Below are 21,906 nucleotides of genomic sequence, written 5' to 3'. Positions count from 1 at the left end.
AATCGAGTCAGAATAGGAATGTTTCCAAGACAGTTATTGTCACAGCAAAAAGCTACAACCTGATATCACAGCTAAGTTCCTAAAAGTCAAACATCAAGAGTTGGTTGAGGTCTAAATGAGATTCTCAGCAAATGAAAAATGGTACCAGGTGGTTTTCAGAAGGCCTCCTGCCTGCTGAGAGGTAGGGCATTTAACAAAGGAAACAAATCCCCTTTCCTCTAGAATTACTCCCTACTTTGTTCTAAACTGATAGGGAGTCAATAACAATATTCTCTTTGTTTGGAACAAACATGTACAGTCTTTCCAACACTGTTCCCTGCTGTCCTTACCACCATCATAGTAACTAAGCAATGCCTGAATTCCACACAACCAGGGAAGAACCACATGCCTACCCTCCCAATACAGTTTTCCAGGGTTAGAAAGTGCCTTTATGATTTGGTAAGCACAACTCCTTTAAATCTGGTGCAAAGTTCATTATTAACCAATAGCTTAAGCCCACACACAAGAATTCTTATCTGTGAGCTTTCCTAAATAAGCTATCTACAAATCAAGTGAGAAAACAGCTTTTGGGGAAGGCAAACTCTGACCATGATCCCTAGCAGGTATCTAACTTTAATCAGACACATCATAGCTAACACCTCACAAATGACTGGGCTAGGCTTTTTACGAAGTTCACATTAACAAACACTTCAGAATATCAGATATCAGATGCTCTAGGGGAAAGAATCACTTTAGTAAGCCTGCCTTATTCATGGGTTTATTACATGAAGTTTTGATGAGATGAGGCAAAAATTTTTGTGCGTGTGCCAGTCCTGGAGCTTGAACTCAGGCCTAGGTGCTGTCCCTGAGCTTTTTATGCTTAAGGCTAGTGCTCTACCATTTGAGCCACAGCTCTACTTCCGGCTTTTTGGTGTTTAATTGGAAATGAGTCTCACAAACTTCCCTTACCTGGGCTGGCTTTAAATAATGATCCTTAGGCCTCAGCCTCCTGAGTAGCTAAGATTTCAGGTGTGAGCCACTGGTGCCAGGCTTCAAAAAATATTTTAACTGGTCACTAGTGGCTCATGCCTGGAATCATAGCTACTCAGGAAGCTGAGACATGGAGGATCGGAATTCACAGTCAGCCAGGCAGAAAAATCTAGGACATTCCATCTTCCAAATAATCAGCAAGGGCTAGGATATGGCCTAGTGGTAGAGTGCTTGCCTCGCATACATGCAACAGGGGACAGTGCTCAGGCCCTGAGTTCAAGACCTAGGACTGGCAAAAAACCAACAAATAATCAGCAAAATACCAGCACAAAGCCCTGAGTCCAGACCCCAGTACTGGCAAAAAATAATAGGGCAATCTCCCATGTTCTTACAATCCAGCTTTGTCAGATATTGTTTTCCACTTATTTATGTATGCCATGCTGGGGCTTGAACTCAGGACCTCAGAGCTGTCCTTGAGCTTTTGTTCAAGGCTAATGCTCTACTGCTCGAGTAGTCACAACTCTACTTCCAGTTTTTTGGTGGTTAATTGGAGATAAGAGTCTCATGGAGGGGGCTGGGAAGGTGGCACAATGATAGAGTGCTCACCTAGCATGCATGAAGTCCTGGGTTCGAGTCCTCGACCACATAAATAGAAAAAAAAAAGCCAGAAGTGGTGCTGTGGCTCAAGTGGTAGAGTGCTAGCCTTGAGCTTGAGTCTAAGCCCTAGGACTGGCCAAAAAAAGAAAAGGAAAAAAAAAAGTCTCATGGACTTTCCTACCTGGGCTGGCTTTTGAACTGCCATATTCAGATTTCAACCTCCTGAGTAATAACTAGGATTAGAGATGTAATCTGGCACTCAGCTTCATATTCATCTTTTTTTTGGCCAGTCCTGGGCCTTGGACTCAGGGCCTGAGCACTGTCCCTGGCTTCTTCCCACTCAAGGCTAGCACTCTGCCACCTGAGCCACAGCGCCCCTTCTGGCCGTTTTCCATATATGTGGTGCTGGGGAATCGAACCGAGAGCTTCATGTGTAGGAGGCAAGCACTCTTGCCACTAGGCCATATTCCCAGCCCGTCATATTCATCTTTTTAATAAACATTAGAGACCATATAATTCCTATAGAAACACCCTCTATTCTTTTTTTTTTTTTTTGCCAGTCCTGGGGCTTAAACTCAGGGCCTGAGCACTGTCCCTGGCTTCTTTTTGCTCAAGGCTAGCACTCTACCACTTGAGCCACAGTGCCACTTCTGGCTTTTTCCATATATGTGATACTGAGGAATTGAACTCAGGGCTTCATGTATATGAGACAAGCACTACCACTAGGCCATATTCCCAGCCCAGAAATTCCCTCTATTCTTATGCTGAGTATATGAAAATAAAAAGTAGTTCTTTCTTCGTTTTGTTTTTAATAAATGCCGTTACACAGTATGTGCCATTCTGTAGCTTTTTTTTTTTCCAGTATCAGGTTTGAGGTCTAGTTTTTTTAGATCCTGAGTGTAGCTCCAGTGACAGCACCAAAAAAAAAAAAAAGTCAATAAATTTAGATGTCTATACATGCATCACAGTTTAGTTGATGCAGAGTTGTTCTCAGTCCCACCACTGAGAATCCACATGGAAGATGTTTGTGTGACACAAACATCTCAGAGTAGAGAGAGGGTCTGATATGAAGCAAACCCCCACCTCCAAACAGAAAAACACCCTTAGTACCAGTTTTGGCCTGGCAGGCTGTAATCCTTAATACTTGGGAAGCTGAAGCAGCCGTTCAAAGCCATCCTCCAAGTGGCTGGATTATAGCACTTGCTTAGCACTTGCTTATGCAAGAGACCTATCACCGGCAAAAAAATGCCAATACAAAACCTTAAGCAACAGTATTTGTTCAAAATCACTGATGATGGAGACAAGGGCATGATGTAATCCCCACCTGGATAAATAGTCAACTGTTCCAGGGACAGGAAGTGACACCTGCAAGTTAATGGTGTGGTAGAGATGATTGGCTATACAAACAAGATCAACCTGAGCATGTGTGGGGAGAGCCTTTGAGGATGACAACACTTGGGATCTGCTTTAGTGTTTAAGTAGTTATGAGTGCTTGACTGGCCAGGCATATAAATGTGTCTAAGTGATCCACTGACCAGAATATTGTTACTCTGGCTAGAGCCAACTTACTCCACTTATCTCCAAAAAATGCAGATCCACATTCAACTTTAAAGTTCTATCAGTCAACATGGGATGGTGGATAAAAGACTGGAATCAAAACAGTTGAACTACTGTACCCTTTGAGTTAGTTTACCTATAATGGGGCTTTAATGTACTTTGTAAAGCTGCTGAGGGTAAAAAAAAAATCATATAAAACTACAAGGTCTATTTACTGGTCAACATACACTGTGGGAAGATACATGTTGGGTTCTGTACGGGGAACAAATCAGGGCCTCTAGTGCTGCCATTAAGGCTTCTCCATTTCTTGGGTTTTTCCTGTTAGGTAAAATCTTGAGTTGATCCTTTGCATAGCAGGCGTACCTAACAGTTCAGGCCTCTGATTATCCTTATAGTGAATGGCCAGGGCACAAAAGGCCATTTTCCTAACTTTAGTATGACAAATACCAGGTAGACACAGTTGGTCTGACCTGGCTCAAACATACATTTTCTGGCAAGCTCTTGGGACATAGTCCCCAGACCAATAGCATTAGCATAGCCTATTAAGAACACACCTTCTAGAAGTTATGAGCTAAAAAGCCCAGCAATGTTAACAAGCCCTCCAGATTAATTGCAAAGTTTGAGAAGGGAGGCTTTTTAAAGCCTGCGAGGGAGGTACCACAATCAGCCCATTTTGGGTCTTATGCTCATTGAGGGCTATTACTAAAAGAGAAGGCAAAATATTGGGCCAGGTGAAAACATCATAGATCCAATTTCAGGGGCTGGAGGTGTGGCTCAGGTAGTAGAGCACCAGCCAGTGAGCAAAAGTCCCAGATATCAAGTTTCAGTTTTAGTCTAAGACAGGAAAAAAATCCCATTTCACATCCTTTTTTCCAAAAGCTGATGAACAGGAACTATAACTTGGCCACATTCTCAGGTAAAAGGTGGATGAGATCAATGAGAGGTTTGAGGTACTCAAAAAGTTAGCTGGAGATATTTGCTTCTGTCCCTCTATCTGAACAATGTGGAGAGGTACTAGAAAGAAATGTACTGCAAGTGACTTTAGCAGGCATGAAAAGATGGTGCAAGAGGTTAGACGATTACAGTAGTATGAAGTAAATAGGGGCAGAGTCAGCTGCTCCCTGTTAAGAACTTTGGGTTTTATTTGCAGAGCGATGGGAATTTACTAAAGTTTTAAGCTGAGAAATAACATCTATTTAAAATTATTGTGGCTAATTTATGAAGAATGGATTATATGTCTAAGCATGGAACTTACTAGCCTCCAGTACCAATTGTTTCTGGATTGTCTGAATTACTAACAAAAATATTCCATACGTAAGGCAGTGCGTACATTTCTTATCCAACTTGTTACCTCCTCCCTCACTGTATGCACTGCCTTATCTATGAAACTGTAACCCCTCTCCACATCACTTTGAAAATACAGAAGTAAAAAAAAATTCTTTCTTTCACTAGCTACTAGACTTAGGAAAAAAGAGAATTCTTCCAATATGCCAAGCAACAATCACCCAAGAGTAGTTGTTTTGTGTTCTTTGCTTTTTTTTGGGTCAGTCATGGGGCTTGAACTGAGGGCCTGAGTGCTGTCCCTGAGCTTTTCCGCTCAAAGCACAAATACCACTTTGAGCCACAGCACCACTTCGTTTCCTTGTGATTTATTGGAGATAAACATCTCATGGCTTTCTTGCCTGGGCTGGCTTTGAACTGTGATCCTCACATCTCAGCCTCCTGAGTAGCTAGGATTATAGGTATGAGCCTCTGCCTGCCCCTCTCCCTAACTTGTTCTCTGCTTTTCACAAGAAATCAAGTTTATCAAAACTCAACCATGACCAGCATTTCTTACATCAAATGCTAATAACCATAGGTACCTGGTTTATGGTACTGGGGTTTGAATTTAGGACTTCTGGGTTTGCCAGGCTGATGCTCAACCACTTGAGCTACAGCTCCACTTCTGGTAGTTAAAAGAAGTTAAGACCCACAGACTTTGCTGCCTGGACTGGCTTTGAACCTCAATCTCACAGCTCAGCCTCCTAAGTAGCTAGAACATTGTGCTTGGCAGGCAGCCCATTTTGACTATTTGTTACTTCTTTCTTTAAATGCATGCTTTGTATATAGAAAACCTCTCTGTGCTCATTGTGAGTGTTTTACATCACAGGGTAGACTGATAAAAGAGAGGATAAGTCTTCTTCCAACTTAAAGAGATTCTCTATGAACAACAGACTTAAAAGTTTGTGTGACAGGTACTATAAACATATGAAAGTATTTAAATTTGGTGGAGTTTGCACTTAAAAAAAAAGATTGTGCTACTTTTTTTTCACTTTTCTTTTTTGGTTAGGTTTTTCAAATATTTCAAATCCCACAGCAAAGCATGGTTATATCTTGCTCATATCTAATCAGGTTTTAGAAACTATCAAACTTCTAACTATATGAGTATATGATATTAAATGACAAGCAATAAAATACTTCCCAAAGGTATTTATATATACAGTAATTAAAACTGCCCTTGACTTTTTTTCCTCAAGGATTAGATATCTTGAGAAATGTTTTTATGTAATCAACTATAGTCCTTCACATTTGTATTACAATTTTTTTTTTTTTTTTGCCAGTCCTGGGGCTTGAACTCAGGGCCTGAGCACTGTCCCTGGCTTCTTTTTTTTTGCTCAAGGCTAGCACTCTACCATTTGAGCCACGGCACCACTTCTGGCTTTTTCTGTTTATGTTGTATTGAGGAATCGAACCCAGGGCTTCATGTATACGAGGTGAGCACTTTTACCACTAGGCCATATTCCCAGCCCTATATTACAATTTTATTTAATGATTTAGTAAAAGCCAAAATTGATGGTTCTTAACACAATATGTGAAGAACAAAGAACACAAAGTGCTCCAAAAAGCATTCTCCCCAGTACCATCCTTCAATATTACCACCAAACTTCTCTGGAAAAATTCTATAATAAAGACTAGTTGCAACATGGAAGAAGATGGGAAAAAGCTCATTTATGAATTCTGATAATCTAGCTATAGTACCCGATGAAACAGACATCATGTTTAAGTTGAAAACACAAAAATAAAAAAGAATTGTCATTGAAAATATTGCACAACTTAATGTTTCCTCCAAATTTGCTTTATATAATTGGATGAATATAAATTAATGAACAGAAACTTAAGCAAGATACATGTAACAATTTAACAGAACCTGATAAATGAAATTCTTTCAATTTTTTTTTTTCAAACTCATCTTTAAGTCTTTCCATCATGGGGATCACAGGGAAATTAACATATGGACATTACAGTTGAATGCCAAATTAATTATGACATATTAAATTCTACAATGCAATCATGAAGACCCTTCACACCACTTGTGTTTTGTATGTAGAAAATTGTTAGAATCACAAATTCAACTCAATAAAAAATAATAAGAAATATTTGACTTGTTATCTGGAGACTGCTTCTCCTTTTGATAATGATTTTTAGTTATAACATCACTGAGCTAAACAAATAAGTCACCTTTTGAGAACATAAGGAAAAATAAACACATGCAAAATGGATAAAACACACTACTACATCTTTACTAGGCCATCTCTACTTCTAATACTTCAGAAACTTAGAGATTTAGTGTACTCTTACATTAACTGCAAGAAAAAACAAAGGAGAAATTCCTTTTTTGAGATCACAACTATGAAGTCATGTGGTTATACAAATTCTGCAGTTGTGTGCAAAACATGAAACACATTCACCTTTGTTCTTGTCAGTCACCTAGGACTTAACAGATATCGTTCCAAGAAACAGACACAGAGATGTGTTTGTATGACTTCAATAACCTCAGCACTACAATAAGAGATGCAGTATCCTTTTGCTATGTTTCAAGACTATAGGGAAGGAAGTCACAGGAAAGAGAATCAAAATTGTTACAACTAAGAAACTATTTCTTGTTAAGTTTCACCATGGTGCCACTTTCATTTTTACGTAAGCATGGTGGCATAATTCATCAATAAATCAGAAATCTTAATATTTAAAATTTACTTTGACTTTCAATTATCACCATATTAACAACCAAAAGAATTAGATAGAACATATAGAAAGGGTAATATTAAACCCACTTTGCTAGAGTTGGTTTCTTGACACATTAACTCATTTTTAATAGAAAAGGGATAGTGCATCTCGGTTTGCTTACAAGCTAGGAGATCACTTTGAATTCTGCATTTCCTAACTGCAAACAGAATATAGCACTTACAACAGGTTATAAATAAACTGGTTTTCAAGCATAGAGCCAGCCCCAACAATAATAATACACTATTTTTAAAGACCTAAGGCAATGAATTCCATTTCCAATGGAAAAAAAGAACTGTGCAAACAAGCTTAAAACTACTTTTTTTTTTGTGCCAGTGTTATAAAATGTAGCTTTTAATAAAACCTTGACCCAAATGCCAGTAACTTCAGAAAAGAATTTGGGTAGAGGGAAGAAGAAAGTTATTTCATTTAGGAAAAATAGCCACTATCTTTTTCCTAATCTTCAACACACACAATTTAAACATATACAGATGCTTTAACACGTTACACAATTCCTATGTACTGGAGTAATAAGATCTAAATACAATTATATTTTTAAACACTGGGTCAAGGCTTTACATAAAAATACCATCCTACTTTTTCCCCACTAAGTTTCTAAAATATCACATACTTTCCTCAACATCTGCAGCCATCCAGGAATTTTTTAGGAAATTTTTGTGCATGATCTTAATTCCTAATCCCTGGCTCTTTGGGCTCAGTGACAAAAGATCAAAACCACCCAAAATGATGGTTCACTTGAAGTCAGACGAGAGACCCTGGCTCAATTAGTCTCATAGGATGAAAGCAGTGCTGCATCAACTGGCTCCATGCAGGAGGGGCATGTGAAGGATCTCATCAACCAGTCATCTATACAGTCCAGGTGATAGATGTGCATGCACGGCAGAAATCGAATTGGGTCCCCATAAACAAAGTCCATCATACAGATCACACACCTGTGGAAGCGAGGGAGAGATAACAGAAGGCATTTTCAGATGAGTCCTCATTTAGAATATTCTTTTAAATCCCATTACAAAGACACTATTAATTTGAACAATGCACTAAAATGGCTTGCCTGTCACCTCACTCCCAGGCATGCAAACTGAGTTTTTCCTAATCACTGACAACCCAGTCATATTTTCTTATTTTGATCTGAAAATTTACAGGGCTTAATTAAGAGCAGTCAACAGAGAAAAAAGATAAACAGGCCACTGGTAGAATAGGAATCAAGTCTGTAGCTATGCTTACAAAACAGGTACAAAATAAGGTATCTGTAGGAGAATGTAATGCTTAGTGGATCAATTTTGCTTCCTGTATTGTTTTGGGGATAATCCTAGAACTACATGGGAAAAAAGGATCATTAATTTCAGCCTACTTGCTGAGCTACTGTAAGTTAACTCTGTTTTGAGTTCACAGTGCTATAGACAGATTGTGTTATTAAGTTTGAGCACTAAATTGGTGCTATAGCTCAAATAGGCTCATATAAACATAGTAAGTTAGATTATGTAGGTGTTAGTGAGGCAAAACTCAATTTAAAAGAATGGCTGTCCTCACTGGAGATTCTCACACAATAATGAGCCCATAAGAAACTTTTCCCAAAAGAAAAATTTTAACTTCATCAGACTTAGCAAAACTATTTCACAAGAAAGACTTCTCTCATATTACTATAAATTCCTTAACAATTTTCATGGTTGCTTAACCTAATGAAGGATTTCTTTTGTTGTTGTTGTTGTTGGTTTGGGGCTTGAACTCAGGGCCTGCACGCTGTCCTTGAGCATTTTTTGCTCAAGGCTGGCATACTACTTTGAGCCACAGCACAACCTCTGGTTTTCTGGTGGTTAACTAGAGATAAGAGTCTGGAGGACTGGCTAAACTGGCTTTTAAACTGCAATCCTAAAATCTCAGTCTCCAGAGTAGCAGGGATTATAGGCCAAGAGCCACCAGTTCCTGGCCTAATAAAACAATTCTGTATCACAATTAACTTAGCAGTTTATCTGGCATTTTCTACATCCTGAGTAAGACTATATGGGGAATATTTTGTGTGTAAGCTACAGTGGCGGAGAATAGGATATATATTTTAGGGTAAGATTCCTTGACTATTATCTCCCAGTGTTTAGCTACTGACTCAAAGGCAGTAAGACTGAAATACTGCCAAAATATTTTCCAAAACACCAGCTGACAAAGCCACCAGAAATGTTACTTAGCTCACATTGACCATGGTCCAACATAGGGACCACATATTATGTGAGACCAACATAAGCAACTGTCATTCAAATGGACAAGGAGTATGTATAATGGTCAAAATTTGTGCCATTATTTCTCCACATTTTTATATGAAAATTCCTCTCGCTACATTTAAGGATTTTCTTGCACTAACTGAAGAATTCCACATAGTAAATGCCATAGACTTTCAAAAGTTATGAGGAAGAGCAATTTTTTTAAAAAGCCTGTATCTGAAAATATAACTCTGAAACGTATAAATTAAAACTTACTCTCGGATCTTTTTTTCTGATCCATCTCTTCCAGGGTCATAAACTCCTTTAGGCAGATGCTGAATAAGGCCTATTCTTTGAGCTATCCTAATTTGTTCTTCTTCAGTCAGTTGAGTTGCTAGCCGAGTCTGGCTGGGTGTTGGATGATAGACTGGAACTGGAACTTGTTCCTAAACATTAAAAATGGAAAAAAAACAACAACAACAAAAAACTTTTTTATTTCTGCCAGAGATGGGAGAAAAAGAAGACCCTGAGAAGAGGCTGAGTGGGAAGCAGATATGACTGTTTCACTTTGCTTTAAGTATAGCTTCTGAAATAAAACACAACACATACAACACTTGAAATCTGATCTCTTCCCTCCTTCCTTTTCTTTTTTTTTTTTTGGGGGGGGGGGGGTCAGTATTGAGGTCTCAGATGCTGTTTGAGCTACTGTCCTAGCACTTTTTTTTCTTTAATTTTTCAGTTAGGTTCTTGGGCTGGCCTGGGATCTATCCTGCCCATCCTCACCTCCTGAATAGCTGAGATTACATACAGGTGTAACTACCATGCCAAGTCAAAATTAGTACTTTATAATTTGAAAAGTTTTTTTTTCCTCGGGGGGAGGTGGTACTAGGGTTTGAACTCAGGTATACTTAGCAAGGGATCTATTGTTTAAGCCACTTTTTTTTTTGGTTGTGGGACTTGAACTCTGGGCCTGGGTGCTGTCCTTGAGCTCTTCAGCTCAAGGCTAGCACTCTACCACTTGAGCCACAGAGCCACTTTTGATTTTTTGGTGGTTGATTGGAGATAAGAGTCTCACAGGACTTTCCTGCCCATGCTGACTTTGAACTGTGATCCTCAGATCTCAGCCTCCTGAGTAGCTAGGATTACAGGCAGCACCCCGTGTCTAACCTAGTTTTAAAGGACTTAGTTCTTCAGGGTTTTATTTTCTTGGTAACCAGATTTCTAATGCAGACAAGTCCTATGAACTAGAGTAAAAAGACTGCCAGATGCTGGTAAATTATGTCTGTAATCTAGCTACTTGGAAGCTTGAGATCTGAGAATCACAGTTCAAAGCTGGACCATGAGATTTTTATCTTTAATAAGCTACTCAGAAAAGGCCAGGGTGGTGCTATGGCTCAAGTTGTAGAGTGCTTGCCTTGAGAAAAAGAATCTCAGGGATAGTGTCCAAGCCCTGAGTTAAGCCCCAGAACCAGCACCAAAAAAAGACTATGTGACACTGATTAAGCTATTTCATTCATCTCTATAAGTCTCTGTATTATTATATATCAATTTATGAAAACAAAAATTATTAAATTGCTAATATATGCTGGCTTTCAAGCGTGTGTATGATTAAACTACAGACTATTACTAGCAGGCAGACAGGCCAAAACCCACTAGTGGATTCACTACTCCTGATTGAAAGGTCTGCATGTATATCACATGCTATACCCATCTCTGCAACTATGAACAAAAGTTTTATCTTGTGTTAGGCTAAAATACACAGCATAGTACCTGGCACAAACATAGTTAGGACTCAAACTTTAGTAATTGAATAATATAAATCCAAATATACATATACATATCATATCAGAACTTCATAAACATGCTTATGAAAAAACTTCTAATGATTTGAGCTAAGCCAGAAGAAAGCCTGACTTAAATTAGTACAAATATTTTCCCAGTGACAATAACTTGATGTCTGTTTCAAATTTCTGCCTACTCATACCATAGGAACTTTAGGAACAAAAACCCATGAGCCAAGTATGATAACAGCTCATATAGTAGCTAGCTATTTGAGAGGCAGAAATCAGGAGGATCCCTCACAATGTGCCAATAGTGTGAAAAAGTTGGCTAGATAGGCTTCATCTCAATTAAAACAACAACAAAACCCTTTCAAAATAACTAAGAAGGGACTGAGGAGGAACACAGAATTGTGAAGCCTGTTCAAATTGTTTTAAGGGGGAATGGGATGAGGGGAAATGATAGTGAGAGTGATTGGGATACATTGTATATGTGTAGAAATATGACAATAAAACTCCCCTTGTACAACTAATGTACGCTATTAAAAGGGGAGGCCAACTTTTTGCCTTTTAATTTTCCCACATTCTTTCTTAGAATTTCTATGCCACTTATCAAGGTCCATGGCAGAGGAGTATATAGTAGAAAGAGCAAGACATTTTGTGAAACTTCAACAGTGGCACTTTACGCATGTTACCAAGCCTTAAAGTTCCTCATCACCAAGAAATGGAAAGGCTATTTATCTTTGAAGAGTATCCTGAGCAATATTAAGATAAATCACTTAAAAATGTGATAAGTGGGGGCTGGAAATGTGGCTTAGTGGTAGAGTGCTTGCCTCACATGCATGAAGCCGTGGGTTCGATTCCTCAATACCACATAAACAGAAAAAGCCAGAAGTGATGCTGTGGCTCAAGTGGCAGAGTGCTAGCCTTGAGCAAAAAGAAGCCAGGGACAGTGCTCAGGCCCTGAGTCCAAGGCCCAGGACTGGCCAAAAAAAAAAAAAAGAGAAGTGACATCAAATATATTTGCTCTAAAGGAATGAAAATTTAAATGTGCATTATGGAAAATTATAGCATCATAGAAGATAATGCAGTATAAAAGGACAAAGATGCTAGGAAATGAAAGATACACACACAAATGCACATTATATACTCACAGACACACATGCATACACATATAAGGCACACACACACAAAAAAAACCCAAAATCCAAGGAGTAACCTGATGAAACAAATCTCTAAAACACCAACTGTTCGTTGATATATAATGAAGCATCTATAAAATGATGAATATTGTTATGAATTATTGGGCCTTAATCTCATAGAGTTATTAATAAGAAAGACAGATGAACATGCAACTTTTTAGGCACTGCACTAAGGAGTTGGATTCAATTTAGGGAATATGATACAACTTCAGAAACTAAAACAATGCAGGGGGAAGTGCCTAAATAATGTGCTGAGACTGGAAATTGTACAAGTCTGGTTTGTGGTGAAGGAAAAATAAAGTCACCACTAAAGAATGCAGCTTGTCACTAAAAGCTGTATCTTTTCGTCCACTAAGAAATAAGAAATAAGAGCCAGCTCTTAATTTTTCCCCTTACAGCCTTATAAGCTGCTGCTGGCACCACCCCCTCTCCAGCTGCAGTCTCCTACTGGGAATTTTTTCTCTGAATTTTGCCAGACTTACACTTAGGCCATAAAAAGGAAGTCTTGGAATAGTCTCAATGTATATTTTAGTTCTGATGTTCCATTAATCTTGACCATAACAAAAGAAGGAAAAAATACAATAGCAAACCAAAAGCTAGCATTTATACGTAGTTTCTGAACAGTCACACAAAGCCAGCAAGAGCATGTTCCAGGGAAGAAGATTGACATTTTGTTTTGTTTTAAAGGTATGTAATTTGGTATTTGTTTGTTTTTTGTTATTCACTGAGCACTTTGTATATAGGTTGTATAGTATCCTAATTGGGAGATAAATGGTATTATGACTATAGGCATTCAACATGAGCAAGTCATTAGATAACATTATTCAGAAATTATTCACTCTTCCAAAGTTTATGATAGCAAACATTAAAGTCACATTTTGAGTATAAGTACCTATTATCATCTTTACTAAATAGTCAACCACTCCAGATATTATTTAATGTAAGGAGATATAGTATAACCAAAACAGATAAGACCTATGTCCTTATAAAGCCAGTTATAAGGCACAAATGACTACCTCACCCACAGCTCCTATTAACTGCTCATTGCCTGACAATTTCTGGGACAGACATACATTCAGTGGACCCAGAAGCTAGCCAATGGCTTGTACTTCTTGGCTGAGAAAGATGGGTTAACCAATCAGACTCCTTAGGAATTAAAATTGGAAAACCCAAATTAACTGATCTCAAAAGTCACAGAGCTAACAATAAAAAGCATGTGTAATTTAAGATTATAAACATACCGGTGGGATAAAGGCAGATTAGAAATGGAAGGCGAAGCAAACATTAGGAGTACCCACAAATGAAAAATTGTTAAGCCCCTAAGTAAGAGACATAGGAGAGAAACTCCCTTGGTTCCTTCCTGGCAGCTTTCTGTCTCAAAGCCACGTGTATCATTAAAATAAACTTTCTAAGATAATTTTGCCTAAAAGCATAAGATTCCTAAATATTACCATTTTTGCTTCCCTCAATTAGAATAGATTTTCTATTCTACTATGCAAACTGGTTTAACTCAGCATCTTACATTCCAGTTTTTTATTGTCCTGCAGTTTGGATTCTAGCAGTAACTCTTAAAGAAGATTTAAAAAAAGCATTACTGTTTTTACTTTGATCACATCTAATAAGTACATTGATGTCTTAAAGAATTTGCCTCCTACTCATGAATTAAAAAAAGAAAAGAAAAGCCATTATTAGTTTGGACTAGGTTCTTGTAATAGGCCCAAAAGACCAAACCAAAACGCAACGGACTTGTGCTCAAGTTTCATGCAACCAAAACAAAACTAAGTATCTCACCTTGCTAGGGAATCAGGGGAGAGATAATGGCCAAATCATAGTACCAGCACGTTAGTCCCCTCTGCTTTAACTCTTACAAAGAAATTAAATAAATAAAAATTTTAAAGTAACATGAGGCTATTTTCTTTTCTTTTTTTTCTTTTTTTTTTTCCCATCCCTGGAGCTTGCCTCAGGGCCTGAGCACTATCCCTGGCTTCTTTTTACTCAAGGCTAGCACTCTGCCACTTGGGCCACAGCACCACTTCTGGCTGTTTTCTATATATGTTGTGCTGGGGAATCAAACCCGGGTCTTCATGTATACAAGGTAAGCACTCTTGCCACTAGGCCATATTCCCAGCCCCACGAGGCTATTTTCTTCCTATTGTCATTTTCTTGTTCCCACCTTACAAAATGCAGTTCTGTTCCTCCTGTCCAGAAGGAATTCTCATTTTATTTTACAGAATGGAAGCTCCTTCAATTCAGATTTACAAATAAAAGCCTATTTGAATGATAAATAGGCTATAATTTTGTCTTCTGACACAAATTATTTGACATTGGTGCAGATTTCCAGTGTGTTTGCAGTTCAACAGGTATTCCTCTGCATGAGTTATTGAAATACTTATGAGAGCCTCCTCATTTTACTTAACACACCATACCATATACCATATGCAGACGTGTTTTGTTTAATAGTGGGCCTTACCTAGAACAGCACGAACTCTACCACTGAGCTATACCTTCAGTTCCAAGTAAACATTTTTAAAAGAGTAAGATTAACCTGTAAAAATTAATTCTTCCACAAATGGATCTTGTATTGTAACAATGCTGCAAATAGTAGTTCTTGGATTCTAACTATTTTTGAAGTTAAATGGGAAATCAAACCATTAAATGTACTTATTTAAAATGTACATTTTTAAAAAAAATACACTGAAAAGTTTTTAAAAGTACACCTCATTCAGAAGATACAGAATCACTATAAGGCAAAAGGGGAACACTAATGTTAATACCTCTGAGATAATTCCCATATACTTCTCCAATTTAAAACACAATTTGGTGGCTTTTTATGTTCACAGAATTACACAACCATTACCAATCAACTTTTAAGCATTTTCGTGACCTTCCCAAGAAATCCTGTACCCATTACCAGTAACTCCTCACTCATTTTCTCTCCTCTCCAAATACTCCAATCCTAGGAAATAATGATCTCCCTTGCCTTTATAGATTTGCCCAGTTTGGACATTTGTATAGTTGGGATCATATTAATACATGGCCTTTAGTGGCTAGCCTTTCAACTTACCAAGCTTAAAGTTCATTCACTCAGGTACAGCAAACCACACTCCTTGTTATTGCTAAAATATACTATCACATGGCACATGACATTTTATACAGTCATTAATGGGTGTTTGTGTTGTTTCTACTTCGGAGTTCTTTGAGTAGTGATACTATAAAAATTAACTTTTTAAGTTCTTATATAGATGTTTCATTTCTTTTGAGCATATACTCAGGAGTGAAATATGACTCCACCTCTTGAACAACAGCCAAACTGCCAGTAGCTCCTCCTTCCCCATCACAAGTTGACACCCAAAAATATCTTCAGGGCTGGGGTATGAAGCTCAGTGAGAGTGGGCAGGTTTATATGAGGGACCTTCAATTGGATTCCAAGAGGCTTATATGCACCTAAAACATGCCCTCTTGGAAGACTGTGGAGGAGGAGAGATAGAGATAGATAGGTGCTATCAAGAGTCCTAAACTGGGCTGGGAATATGGCCTAGTTGTAAAATGCTTGCCTTGCATACATGAAGCCCTGGGTTCAATTCCTCAGCACCACATATATAGAAAAAGCTGGAAGTGGCGCTATGGCTCAAGTGGTAGAGTGCTAGCCTTGAGCAAAAAGCAGCCAGGGACAAGTGCTCAGGCCCTAAGTTCAAGCCCCATGACTGGCAAAAAAAAAAAAAAAAAAAAGAGTCCTAAATTGGGTGGCTCACTTGTCAAGCACAAAGCACTTGTCAAACACAAAATGTGCAAGGCAGGTGACTGAACCTCAGTGCCATAGGCAACAAAGGAGTGGGAGTACTGAGTAGTGTGAAATTCTGATACATACTAAAACTTGGATATACATTGAAAAGATGATTTTTTAAAAAAAATGCTAGCTACAAATGGCCACTTTAGTCAGTAGTTGTTCAGAACAGGCAAATTTAGAGAGAAAGTCAATTTGCGGAGGCTGAGGGTTTGGGAAGTGGATGTGGAATGGTTGAGTTTTATCTGAGGTGATAAAAATACTCAAACCTGACATGATTGTTGCATGACTCTGAATATACTAAAACCCACTGAATTATGGATTCTGAATTTGTGAAAGCTTTTAAAAAATAAATGATGGTGGCAGGTGCTGGTTACTCATGTCTGTAATACTAGCTACTCAGGAGGCTAAGATATGAGGATTGTAGTTCAAAGCCAGTCTGAGCAGGAGAGTCCAATTAACCACCTGAAAACCACAAGTGGCGCTGTGGCTCAAAGTGGTAGAGCACTAGCCTTGAGCTGAAGAGCTCAGGGACAGAGCCCAGGCCGAGTTCAAGTCCCATGACCCATAAAAAAGATGAGGTAACAAATACATGCAAGGTACCAATTACCTAGGTACTATAAATTTTAGCTGTTATAGCTGCTACATACTATATAAATAATATATACATGTGATATACATTTATGTATGTTATATTTTATACATAAAACACTTAAGTGAAAGTCACAGGAAAGACTTCCTCATACCTACTAGCATGTTTAAATAACACATCCATCTGAACATCTATTGTATAGCATAGTGAACTACAATTTACAATAACGGATTGTGTATAAGAGACTCTCATGTTTGCTGTTAGGAGTAGCAAATTGATGAAATCACACTAACTATCTGGCAACTTTAAATAAAGTGAATTGAAGGAGAAGACACAAGTGGACAGTTGTTACATCTGTATAACATCTGTTAACATGTTATGCACAGATGGACAAAATGTGACTGAGATGAATCTTCTACATGGTAGGAACCTGGATAGTCCAACAATTCTGTCAATTTTACTTTTGAAGACTTCTGTAATGAAATGTTGAGGGGAAAACTAAACATATGCCTGTTCGGTTACTCACTCCTTATACTCCTGGATATGTTTGCAGCAGAGTTATACAGCCAAAACTGATGTAATGAAAGCATGTATTAAAAGAATAATAAAATGTGGTCTAGTACTACAACTGAGTTTTGCATAAAAAATGAAAGTGAAATTATTGCCATTATAAATTTCAAAAATACTGAAAAGTATTCCACTGAATTTGGGGGATGGGGGAGGTAAAAGTAGCTATGTCATAGAAGTGGCTTTATAAGCCAGGAACTGGTGGCTCATGCCTGCATTCCTAGCTACTCAAGAGACAGAGATCTGAGGATTGTGATTCAAAAACAGCCTGGGCAGGAAAGTCTGTGAGACTCTTCTGTCTATTTAAGCACCAGAAAAAGCCAGGAAGTGCAACTATGGCTGAAATGGTAGAGCATTTGCCTTGAGCAAAAAAGCTCAGGGACAGCATCCAGGTCCTGAGGTCAAGCCTAGAACAGGCACAAAAATAAATAAAAAAGATAAAAAAGGTGGCTTTATACTACAAAGGTTCACTGAGCAATAGTTATGCTGCTTTTTAAAAACTTTTTTAAAGTTACATTTTAATTTAAATGTTTATGTACAGAAAAAAATACATATTATACCTTAAGCAATATACAACTTCCGTGTGTGTGTGTGTGCGTGCGTGCGTGTGTGTGTTGGTCCTGGGGCTTAAACTCAGCCTGGGCACTGTCCTTGAGTTTTTTTGTGCAAGGCCACCACTCTACCACTTGAACCACAGCTCTACTTCTGGCTTTTGTTGTTGTTGTCTACTTGGAGAACTTTCCTACCCAGGCTGTCTTTGAACTTTGATCCTCAGATCTCAGCCGCCTGCATAGCTAAATAGTAGGAGTACAGGTGTGAGCCACTGGTGCCTGGCATATTCAGCAAGTTTAAATAATCTTTGAAATACATATGAAAGAATGCTTTACTCATTACTAGAGACCTAGGTTACCTTATTACTGTATGCTTCTGAATTAAATAACAAGATAATTACTTATCTGGCCCCTGGGAGTACACTCTAGGTTAGATAGTTAATTAAAAAAAAGATAGGTAAATTATTCATATAAAATTTAACCTTAAGTATCTTTAAGTAAAAAAAAAAAAGAAACATACCATATGGCCAAACTGATTTTTTAAAATCAATGTCTGACAAGATTTCCTAGGGAGAGAAAATAACGTTTACCACTTTATTTTTCAAGCTCACGTCTCGTTTAAAAATGACTTTGGGTTAGCCAGATGCCGGTGGCTCACGACTGTAATACTAGCTACTCAGGAGGCCATGATCTGAGGATCGCTGTTCAAAGCCAGCCCACAAAGGAAAGTCCTTGAGACTTATCTCCAATGAACCACCAGAAAACCAGAAGTGGCACTGTGGCTAAAGCAGTAGAGCATTAGGTTTAAGCTGAAGAGCTTAGGAACAGCACCTAGGCCCAGAATTCAAGCCCTATGACCAACCAAAACAAAACAAAAAACTGGTTATCTTTCAGTCAATTCCTTCTTTCATTCACTATTTCCATTGATATTTGTATCACTGACATACTTTTATTTAGATCACAGCTGCAAAAAGCCCAAATTCTGAGCATATTAAAAATGTCATAAATATTTACTAATTTAACATTGTCATTGATAAGGGATCTACTTGGAGACTTCTTACAGCCTATTTTCTATTTTAAAATATGCGCAACATTTGCCACCTTATCCACAGCTCAGTAACAATTTCCCCATTAAAAACATAATAAAATGAAGCTCTAAGATAAAAATCCTCATCTTACCTCAAGTAGTTATACTAAGAACTTTATTAAGATCTATAAATTCCTCAAAAGAGGTGGTTGCTACTAGTATCACCTAAAATGTTCTAAGAAATTCTAGTTCTCAGATCTTATGTACCAAGTAACTCACTGCCCCTATGCTCTCATGTTACCCTATAATTAGCGCTAGAATTAAACTGTTGACACTGACTGTCCTATTCTTAAAGGTGCATACATTTGTACTGAAAAAGAATCAGCTTATGCTTGTAATTCCAGCACTCAGGAGAAATAGACAGGCGGTTTGCCTAGGTCTACCTATACTACATAGTTATGGGGGGGGGGGCGGTGGAGAAGAGAGGGAGAGATGGAAAGAAGGAAAGCAGACAAGCAGGCAGGCTGGGGATATAGCTTAGTAATGGTGCAGGGTTTGTATAGCATGTGTGAGGCCCTGAGTGTGACCCCCCAGCACCATGAATACAAATGAAAAGGGAAGTAATGTTTATGTTTCAGAGATCAGAATTCATGGATTCAAGGGCTGGGAATATGGTCTAGTGGCAAGGGTGCTTGCCTTGCATACATAAAGCCCTGAGTTCAATTCCCCAGCACCACATATATAGAAAATGGCCGGAAGTGGTCGCTGTGGCTCAAGTGGCAGTGTTAGCCTTAGCAAAAAGAAGCCAGGGACAGTGCTCAGGCCCTGAGTCCAAGCCCAGGACTGGCAAAAAAAAAAAAAAAAAAAGAATTCATGGATTCAAGTAGCATTTGAACTAGACCTCAATCACTAGAATTTAGACTACAGATGTTTTTCTGAGAAAAGGGAATACAATGAGCAGAGGCAGAGCCAAGAAAGCAGAAGTTATATATAGCCCACTGTTCAGTTTGACAGTTTGAGTATAAGTGGTATAAAGGAAAAGTTCAGGATGGTAAACGGCTGGGAAAAAAGTATATACGGTCACACTATTAACTCTGAATACTTAGCTGTAGTGGCTAGTCATAAAGAATCATTAAGAGGCAAGGAATGTGATCTGGGGCAGAATTTATCTAGCACCATGGGATGGAATGGGGAGAGGAAACATCAATTAAGTTATTGTTGTAGGAAGTAATGAAGACCTCAATTATGGTGATGGCAGTCCAAGAGGAAGTCACAATTCTAAGCTAGTCAATCATCTAATAATATTTATTGAGTGTTACAATATATACAAGTGCTACTGCACTCAACTGAGTTTTTTTTTTTTTTTTTGGTGCTTGTCCTGGGGTCTGAACTCAGGGCCCGGGTGTTGTGCCTGAGCTTCTGTGCAAGGCTAGCATTCTACCACTTAAACTACAGCTCCTCTTCTGGCTTTGTGGTGGGTAATTGGAGTTATGAGTCTCAAGACTTACCTGTCTGGATTGGCTTCGAACTGTGATCCTCAGATCTCAGTCTCCTGAGTAGCTAGGATTACAGGTAGGAGCCACTGGCTCCATTTATATTCAGGGATAGCCTTTTATATTCAGGGATAATTTAAAATAGTACAGTACATTTTTTGTTGGTGAGGCAAGTTCCTTAAAATATAATCTGAAGAAGTGGCACTGTGGCTCAAATGGTGGAGCACTATACTTGGCTTGAGCTGAAGAGCACAGGGACAGGGCCCAGGCCCAGAGTTCAAGCCCCATGACAAAACAACAAAATCCCCCATAATCTGATAAACTTATCTCTCCTTTTTAAAATTTTATATGTAGGGGCTGGGGATATAGCCTAGTGGCAAGAGTGCCTGCCTCCCTCAGATACACGAGGCCCTAGGTTCGATTCCCCAGCACCACATATACAGAAAACGGCCAGAAGTGGCGCTGTGGCTCAAGTGGCAGAGTGCTAGCCTTGAGCGGGAAGAAGCCAGGGACAGTGCTCAGGCCCTGAGTCCAAGGCCCAGGACTGGCCAAAAAAAAAAAAATTTTTTTTATATGTAATTATCTCAGCCAGAATCTGACTAAAAAAAAGAGCAAAATTTCCACTCATTAACTTGTTTTTACATTTTTCATATATATGAAAAAATACATATACGTATATACATATGTGTATGTGTGTATATATGTGTGTGTGTATATATGTGCAGAAGTTTGGTAGATCATAAACTACAGATGCTCCTCAGTTTACAATGGGGATAATCTTAATAAACCCTTCATAAACTGAAAATATTGTTGATTTAATATATCTAACTAATCAAACATCACAGCTTAACAACACAATGCCTTGTAGAGCATAAATTGTTTACCAGTGTGATTGCATGGCTGACTTGGAGCTTAGGCTTTCTGCTTAGCATTCCTACAGAATGTCATAACACATCACTAGTCCAGAAAGATTAAAAAATATAGCTTCTGTTGTGTATTATTTTTACATGTTATAAAGTTGAAAATACAGCTGAACCATTCATTGTAAGTTAGTCGGAGATGTCTAACTACTATAAACAAAACTTAAGAGATACTAAGCTATTTATATATATTCAGATCAAGATAGTACAATTTGTTGTCCAGTAAACATTAAGCACTTTTAACAGAGAGTGCCACTCTCAAACTAACACATGACAAAGAGGGCTCTTAAATGAGTGGTATCTTAAGCTACCTCACCCCCATCTCTTATTTGGCCTCACTCTGCTTCCAAGTCTGCCTTAAATGGGTGGATTGCCTTTATGTTTTTTCTAAACATTCAAGAAAAAAGTTGAGTAAAAAAGTGTGCCAAATTTCTGTAATTCTACCTTCTAGTTCAAGAAAAGCCTTCAGGGGCTGGGAATATGGCCTAGTGGCAAGAGAGCTTGCCTCGTATACATGAAGCCCTGGGTTCGATTCCCCAGCACCACATATATAGAAAATGGCCAGAAGTGGCGTTGTGGTTCAAGTGGCAGAGTGCTAGCCTTGAGCAAAAAGAA

General features: G+C 38.4%; 1 protein-coding gene across 1 annotated transcript in view; it reads right to left on the bottom strand.

Moving 5' to 3' along the window:
• Positions 1-6,220: 6,220 nt before the first annotated feature.
• Rnf11 (ring finger protein 11) overlaps positions 6,221-21,906 on the bottom strand; it is a 42,539-nt gene continuing 26,853 nt past the window's right edge. Inside the window, exons 3-4 of the mRNA XM_048351279.1 lie at positions 9,654-9,823; positions 6,221-8,117 (exon numbers count right to left, since the gene is read on the bottom strand). Of these exons, the coding sequence (XP_048207236.1) occupies positions 7,946-8,117; positions 9,654-9,823 (342 nt within the window). The 3' untranslated portion in view covers positions 6,221-7,945. The remainder of the gene's footprint in view (positions 8,118-9,653; positions 9,824-21,906) is intronic.

The sequence above is a fragment of the Perognathus longimembris genome, chromosome 7, assembly GCF_023159225.1.
Source record: "Perognathus longimembris pacificus isolate PPM17 chromosome 7, ASM2315922v1, whole genome shotgun sequence".
In the NCBI taxonomy this organism is placed as follows: Eukaryota; Metazoa; Chordata; class Mammalia; order Rodentia; family Heteromyidae; genus Perognathus; species Perognathus longimembris.
The sequence above is the reverse complement of the archived record's forward strand: the minus strand, read 5'-3'. Positions and strand labels throughout refer to the sequence as shown.